This window comes from Cucurbita maxima, unplaced genomic scaffold, assembly GCF_002738345.1.
Source record: "Cucurbita maxima cultivar Rimu unplaced genomic scaffold, Cmax_1.0 Cma_Scf00434, whole genome shotgun sequence".
Taxonomy (NCBI): domain Eukaryota; kingdom Viridiplantae; phylum Streptophyta; class Magnoliopsida; order Cucurbitales; family Cucurbitaceae; genus Cucurbita; species Cucurbita maxima.
In genome coordinates, this window is record NW_019272450.1 from 22301 (window position 1) to 30828 (window position 8528).

The window sequence follows — 8528 nt, forward strand, 5'->3', positions numbered from 1 at the left end:
TAATTACATCTTTCACCTTAAGTACCACTGATTCTCTAATGAACAATTTGTCTATGATCCAATCATAAACCAAGTCCCTCTCAGGCCAATGAGAGGGTGGGGCCCCATTGTTCAAGTCTCGAAATTAGTACTTAAGAAAACAACTCATCTACTTTCCTTGTATGGAACTTGTATGGAAAGGAGTGAATTTCATCTCATGATATTATGTTCCCAACTCCCTATTTGGTCAATTCTCCTAAATAGTAGGCATATTGAATCGGCTAAAATAGCCATTCTCGCCCATGTAAAGTAAAGGACAAGCCCTCACAGGTAAGAGTTCGTAACTCACTCAGGATTAAGATCGAGTCGCATATGATCAACATGTGAAATATTAATCTTCTCAATTAATGGATTTATAAAGAGAGATTAAATATTTCTTGGTCAAGTCTCATACAAACTCATTGTATAGGATACCCCCACTTACATGTCCTCACTTGAATGATTTGGATCAAATCATTTGTAACGATTACAAAGTGGGCCGTATCAATAGTGTTACTAGAATAAGGCACCCAACCTTATCCATATACTATAGACTCTTTAGGTTATTACTTGAACACGATCGTCTTGTATGTCAACCACATACTGTTCAAGATTACATTAATAACCTTGGATTTTCATATAATGGGTAACAATTAAATCACAAATAAAATAATATAAATTATTGTTAAAAAACTAAATAATTAATTACGAGGCTTTAGGGCATAAATCCCAACAATCATAACATTTCCATATTTCCAGACATAGCAATTCGAATCGTATACATATCATACCATAACATATCGTATCACAATATTTCATAGCATAAACATATCAATTTTTCACATATATCGTACCATAACATATATCATATCATTTTCGTATTGTATCACAACGTTTCATACTCATATCGTTTCCATATGCGTATCCCTGTCATATCGTTTTGTTAATCTTGTCATAGCCTTATCGTCCTTATACATCTCATAGTCGTATCATTTCATGGACATACCTTAGTCATATTATGGTCAGCATGATAATCATTTTCGTCTCATAGTGTACGCGTCCATACTTCATCATAAAGGGGAAGTATCCCGGTGCACGTGAACATACAAATATGCATGAGGTCTCCATATTTTTTTTTTTCGTGGCGTAATAAAACATGCAGAACAACCCTCATTCTTTGATCACATATCACACTCAATGTAACACCCCTAATATTCTTGCTTAAATTAGAGGCATCATCACATGAATGCCATAAATAACATATGTGGAAGTTTGAAATAAAATATTTGCAAATGAAGCCATGGACTTACAAGTTGAATTTAAAACAAGAAAATAGAACTAACATAGTCTTTGAACATGAAATATGAAATAATCATCCTACCAACTACTAAATGAAAATCAATGCATACTACTTCTCTATCATGATTTCTTCCATGGTCATTTTAGAATTCATGTCGTCTATGGAGGGGCGTTTTACCCTTACGTGAAAAATAAGGGTAGCATGTGGCTTGAATATTTTAAGAAATACTAAATAAGTTACTCCATTGTTGGGATTAGTAATGCAATACACACATTTAAGGATGGGAAATATCCTTAAAAATCGTGATTTGACCTTGGACTCCTTCCAATTCCAGACATGGTGGGATGCGTAAAGTGCAAATTCTGGGCCCAAGGCTCAATACATTAAAATAAACCCTAGGCTCAAGCCCAATACATTAAAAAATAAATCCTAGGTATCAGCCTACATAAAGCCACCAAATCAGCCACCCATGTAATAGAGCACGAAGCCTGGGACGAGCGAGCCACTCACAAAACCCTAGCCGCTGCCTTGTTCTGCCTCTTTATCATCATCTTCTTCTTCTTTAAATCTTGTTGCCGTCCATCGCTCGCGCTGTCCTGCCTCACCATCGCCCACGCCGTCCCGTGCCGTCACCGCACGTCGGACGACCATCGCCAGTCGCCGTCGCGCATCAAATTGTCGTCGTTATCACGAATTGAACAATGTTGTCATCGCCAGAACCACTATTTGGAGGAGTAAACGTAACCAAGGTACAATGAGCCAACCAAATTTACAATGTGGTTTCTTTTTTGAATAGTTTGGATTTGACCCAACCTCTACGTAGGAAGAAGGTAAGCAATAAAACCCTATGATTTGTAGGAGTCGTTGTATCACGCCAAGTTGGGTTGGTTAAACTTGGGTGTTTAAATGTAGGCTCGATCTAAGTCGAAGTTGGACCAATATCTATAGGGACAATTGGAAAAGAAGCTCTCCAAGTAAGAGGTCTTCCTATTGAAACTTGACTGTTTTATTTTTCTACAAGGGTTGAATATGTTTTGTATTGTATGGTTGAGTGTTGTGTGATACGATGTATGTTGACTATAAAAATAAATGTTTGGAGACCTATTGCATGCATAATTATGTTTGATGATTGGGAATATCTCTGATGTGAGTAGTGTGACATAATGTCTGGTTGCTCATGAAAATATACAATTTTGGGACGTAATGCATGCATGTTACCTTTGATGGTAATCAGCCACCAATAGTCACTCTACGAGGTGATTTAAGAAAATGGTTATCAAGGTAAGGGTGAGGTGATTTAAGAAAATGGTTATCAAGGTAAGGGTTACACGCTATGTGTTTCGGGTAACCAACCATTGATAATCATTTTAAGGAGTTAGGATGGATGTTGATTTTCATGTGGTAAGTTTACACGCTGTGTCTATCAGATAACCAGGCACTAATGGTCACTCTACGGGGTGATTGCAGTGAATGATTTACAAGGCAAGGGTTACATGCTATGTGATTCGGGTAACCAGCCATTGATAGTCATTTGAAGGAGTAAAGGTAGATGTTGATTTTCATGTGGTAAAAATTACGCGTTGTGAGTTTTGGTAATTAACCACTAAGATCCCTCAATTTTGTTTGATTGACATGTGATGGTTTATGTGTTTGATATCAAGTGGGGACACTTACTGAGCATTTCTTAAAATACTAAAGTCGTGTGCTACATTTATTTACATATATTTTAGATAAAGGCAAGACGCCTCTATACGGTTGATGATGACATTGCAATTAAAGACCGTGGCACATGCATAGGATATTGGTATTTCATTTAGGTTAGTATAAATCTAGGGTCATTACAGAGAAAGTGTCATTGCATAGGATGACGATGAATGTTAGAATGGCCATGGAAGTCAAGATACGATAGTAGTATGCGTTGATTTCATTTGGAAGTTGATAGGTGACTTTTCATTTTTTTTATTCAAATACTATGTTATTTTTTGTAACACTTGAACTTAGGAGGTATCAACAACCTTTGTTTTCCTACTTAAGATCCAAATATATGCATGATAATTAGGTCGTGATTTTTTATTGTAGGCTGAAGAGACCGAGGCTCGAGTCGACGAAGAAGAAAACTATGCTCGAGATGGTTGTAAGATTAAAAAAAACTGACAAGATCAACATAGGGACAAGGTCATTTTGCCCCTACTCCTACATGAGGAGTTTGGATAGTTGAGTCACAACAAGAAAGCAAAAGAAACGAGAGGAAAAGAAGAAGAGATAAGAAGAAGGTAGGATTTTGAAAGAAAAGTAGAATAGAGTAATCTGCTGCCTCAAATCCACCATTGGAGATCGAATCCAAGGCAAGAAACTTCGAATCAAGACTCCTCTTAATGCTGGAGGAGGAGTTTGGGTGGTGGATTCGCCCATTCCGGCCAGAAAATCAGAGAATGGACAAGGTAAGACTATGGCCTTTTTCGTTTCGATTTTGTCTGGATCTAAGGAGTTTCTTGAATGATGGATCTAGAGTTTTGAGGTGTGTAATTAAAAGAGGATTCACACAGGCTTCTTGAAGGAATCCCGAACCAAAATTAGAGCTTAATCGGAGTTCGAGTGAAATGGACAAGAATAGAAAACGTGAGTTTTTCCGTATCTTTGAATGTATTCAATTCATTCTATGTTCAAGAAAAATACGTCGATGTAGGTGAATAAAAAATCTCTGACGTTGGTGAAGAAACTGAGTCGATCCTAAAAAATTGAAAACACACCTGAGAGAGAAAATTGCTGCCACACGTCGCCTAATTTACAAAGCAGCGCGGCGGAGCAGGTGACACGTGGCAACATTTTGCTAGAGAAATGCATTCAGCCTACCTGTTGAGACGCGACAACACGCTCGAATTCGGGTCAAACCGAAATCAAAATGCTCACGTGAATCAAACAGCGTCTGGAACCACCAAACTGACCCGCAACCGATTTCACGACCCACAGTCCAACCTAACGATCTCGCCACTCCCTGTGCACCATGTGTGACGCCCAAAAAATTTGAAGGGTAAGTTTGCGTCGTTGGGGTTCGATGTGCGCCACTGCTCGCGCGATGCCCGAGCTGACCGCCTCTGTTCATTGCGCGTGGGGGGTGTCACGGTCATGCTCGGCCAAGGCATGTTGCCCATGGCCGCATGCCCATGACAAACCAAACCATTCATATCTTTTTATATTTTAGTGTTTTACTTTTGTATTTCTAGGAAGTTTGTATTTCTAGGAAGTATGACGTTTCAAAAATATCATGTCTAGGCCTGTCAGACATGAAATGCCTCAGAATGTACTATAGAATGATACGACTAGTTGTCAACTTCTCCCTACCTAAGGTTATATACTATGAGCCGTTGTTATTTCTCTCTTGCTTGCTTATATAACGTCTCTTTCCAAAATCTCTCTCTAAAAAATCTCACTATGCCCTCGTTTTCTAAAACCTTCTCTTAAAATCGAGGCCAGAGGCTCGAGCATACGTCGCTTGGCCATAGGCAACGTAAGAACGAATTTGCTTAGCTCACTTGTCGTTGGAAAGTGAGTGCCGCACAATCGCAAGTCTGCTGCCATTAAAAGTGCGATTGTGACAAGTGGTATTAGAGCTTTGTAAGCTCTGTGAAATAGCAAAGACCGAAAACATGTCGACGACAAAGTCGACACCCAAATCACAAGCCGACCGGCTTACTTTAATAGAGAAGGAAATGCTGTTTCTCAAAGAAGTCCCTGACACCCTCCGCTGTCTGGAAGTGAAGCACGGGTGAAGGAATTGAGTGAAAAAGTCGTAGTGATCGACGCAATGGGCAACCGCCTGGATGGGTTGCCAATTGCAGAACAGATGTTTCTAGTGACCTCACTCGAAGAAAAAGTTGCTCCTACGAGCAGCCCAAGACCGTCTGGTAGATCCGATAGCTCTGTCGCGCACAAGGAGGGACGTGGTGGAGAGTTCAACGTGCTACAAAATACAATGATGAGTTTGTTTAATGGATTAGCTGACGAATTCAGAGCAACGATCGATGACATCCAAGGAAAGATGTCCACCATGAGCACCCGTATCGAGGTGACCATGAAAGCCGTGGAGAACGTCTCGGCTGGGCAAACTAATACAGGATCCAACAAATTGAAGTTCTCAGACCCTAGACCTTTCAAAGGGAACCGGGATGTCAAAGAGTTGGAGAACTTCATCTTTGATGTCGAACAGTACTTCAAAGCCACACCGACTTGTACCCACGACATAAAGGTGACAGTAGTCTCGATGTATCTCACAGACGACGCAAAACTTTGGTGGCGTACGAAGGTGCAAAACATCGAGGATGGATTGTGCACCGTAGACTCGTGGGAACCTCAAGAGAGAGTTGAGGGGACCAATTCCTCCCCGAAAACGTAGACCATCTAGCAATAGAAAAACTAATAGCCCTAAAGAAAACTGAAAGCATAAGGGACTATGTCAGACAATTTTCGACCCTGATGCTAGATATTAGGGGCACATTAGAAAAGGACAAGATGTTCTTCTTTATAAATGGGTTACAACCGTGGGCCAAAACAAAAGTACACGAGAAAAAGATTCAAGACCTAGCTATCGCAATTGCCAGCGCCGAGAGACTTCGAGACTATGGGAACGAAGCAGGTTATCAAAGAAAAACAACACAGGCCCCAAAACACTGGGGGCAAAACATATAAGCTGCCAGGTCATCGAAATGGAAGCCCCAACAGGCCAAACGGAAGTAACGACAGACCAAGCGGGTGGACAGATAGACCTCCTTAGAACAACCAAGCAGGGACATCTCGAGGACCTTACACTCAAAGGAACCACCCGACGACATCTTTACAATACATATTGTGTAAAGGCCCCCACAAAGTTTCCTAATGTCCTCATCGGGCCTCTCTCACTACACTCCAAGTGTCCATTCAAGAGAGCAACGACACAAGAGTCAAGACTATGCTAGACAAGAAGAAAGATCAAGACAACCCCTAAATGGGTGCGCTCAAATTCTTGTCAGCCCTCCAACGGAAGGCCGACCCGAAGGAGATAATAGAGAAAGGGCTCATGCTTGTGGATGCGACAATAAACTCTCGACCGATCAAGTGCACCTTGATAGAATCAGGAGAGATTCACAACTTCATCACAGATCAAGAAGCACGAAGATTTGGACTCACCATAGAGAAAGACCCTCAAAAAATGAAAATTGTCAACTCCGAGGCCTTGCCTATTGTGGGAGTTTCCAAAAGAGTCCCCTTCAAATTAGGCACTTGGACAGGAGAGCTGAACCTTGTCGTAGTCCACGTAGACGACTTTCACGTGGTACTTGAGATGGAGTTCCTTCTTGAAGACAAAGTTATCCCAATGCCACTAGCGAAATGCTTGGTGATCACCGACTGTAACCCTACAGTAATACCTGCAGGCATCAAGCAGCTAGGTAATCTTAGAATGATCTCAGCTATACAATTGAAAAGAGGACTCGCACGAGAGGAACCTCCATTTATGGCTATACAGTGATGGAAGAAGTGACCACTGAAGAAACTATCCCAGACGAAATCAAGGAGGTACTAGACAGTTATGCTGACATAATGCCAGAGAGCTTACCACAAACATTACCACCTCGTCGAGGCATTGATCATGAAATTGAACTCCTTCCGGGGGTTAAACCCCCAGCAAAGAACGCATACCGAATGGCTTCCCCTGAGCTAGCCGAATTGAGGAAACAACTAGATGAGTTGTTGACAGCAGGATTCATCCACCCGGCAAAGGCACCTTACGAAGCCCTCGTACTATTTCAGAAAAAGAAGGATGGGACGTTGGGTTTATGCATAGATTATAGAGCCTTAAAAAAGGTGATGGTACGCAACAAATACCCACTACCGATAATATCTTACTTGTTCGACCAACTTCACGAGGCCAAATACTTCACGAAGTTGGACTTACGATCAGGGTACTACCAAGTATGTATCGCTGAGGGGGACGAGTCCAAGACGACGTGCGTAACAAGATATGGGACCTTCGAGTTCCTAGTAATGCCCTTTGGCTCTACAAACGCCCCAGCTACGTTTTGCACGTTAATAAACCAGGTTTTCTATGAATACTCTGATCAATTCGTCATAGTATACCTTGACGACATAGTTGTATACAGCACAACCCTAGGGGAACACAAACATGCATCAACTTCCTTGTTCATGTCATCAGTTGTGAAAAGATCGGGAGGGATAGCGATAAGATAAAAGCTATCCAAGAGTGGAAAATCCCTACTTCTGTATCCGATGTGCAATCCTTCTTAGGATTAGCAAACTACTACAGGCGGTTCGTCGAAGGGTTTTCACGACGAGCCGCCCCCTTAACGGAGCTCCTGAAGAAAGACCACCCTTGGTCGTGGTCAAATAAATGTCAAATGACCTTTGAAGATCTTAAGGCAACCATGACGAGGGATCCTGTCCTCAGGTTAGTAGATGTTACAAAGCCATTTGAAATAGAAACAGATGCGTCCGACTTTGCCCTAGGCGGTGTCCTTATTCAAGAAGGCCACCTCATCGCTTATGAAAGTCGAAAGCTCAATGATGCCGAACGGAGATACACTGTCTCCGAAAAAGAAATGCTGGCTGTAGTCCATTGCCTACGAGTTTGGAGACAGTATCTCTTGGGATCACAGTTCATAGTGAAGATGCATAATAGCGTCATCTGCCACTTCTTCGATCAACCAAAATTGACGAAAAAACAAGCCCGGTGGCAGGAGTCGTTGGCGGAATTCGACTTCAAATTCGAACACAAGGCAGGGAAGAGTAATCAAGGAGCCGATGCGCTGAGTCAGAAGAGCGAACATGCGGCCCTGTGCATGTCAGCCTATATTCAGTCAAGTAAGATCGATGGATCGATGCACGACGTCATCAAAGAACATTTACACAAGGACCCATCGGCTAAAGCTGTCGTTGAGCTAGATAAAGCCGGGAAGACACGATAGTTTTGGGTCGAGGGAGACCTTCTAATGACTAAAGGAAACAGATTATACGTTCCAAGAACGGGAGAACTGAGAAAGAAGCTCATTTATGAATGTCATGATACCTTATGGGCCGGACACCCTAACATATACATATCTCAAACATATCGTCAAACACATGGTACCATAACATATATGATATCATTCACATGGCACATCTCAAACATATCGTCAAACGCATCACATCATTTCATAAACATTTCACACATATCAAGCAT

The 8528-nt window shown here is 41.6% G+C and overlaps 1 protein-coding gene and 1 long non-coding RNA gene across 2 annotated transcripts; both read left to right on the forward strand.

Annotated features, from left to right (window-relative positions):
- Window positions 1-2066: 2066 nt before the first annotated feature.
- LOC111474511 lies at window positions 2067-3459 on the forward strand. The gene is made up of 2 exons (XR_002716039.1): window positions 2067-2148; window positions 3398-3459. It is a non-coding gene; the product is annotated as an uncharacterized LOC111474511 (long non-coding RNA).
- Window positions 3460-6820: 3361 nt separating this feature from the next.
- LOC111474513 lies at window positions 6821-8274 on the forward strand. The gene is made up of 2 exons (XM_023119567.1): window positions 6821-7254; window positions 7506-8274. The coding sequence occupies exons 1-2, from the start codon at window positions 6821-6823 to the stop codon at window positions 8272-8274; spliced, it is 1203 nt and encodes a 400-aa protein (XP_022975335.1).
- Window positions 8275-8528: the final 254 nt, after the last annotated feature.

Coding starts and splice junctions, on each gene's coding strand:
- LOC111474513 (XM_023119567.1), top strand. CDS start 6,821: ATGGAAGAAGTGACCACTGAAGAAACTATCCCAGACGAAATCAAGGAG. Junction 7,255..7,505: donor AAGTTGGACTTACGATCAGG/GTACTACCAAGT, acceptor TCATGTCATCAG/TTGTGAAAAGATCGGGAGGG.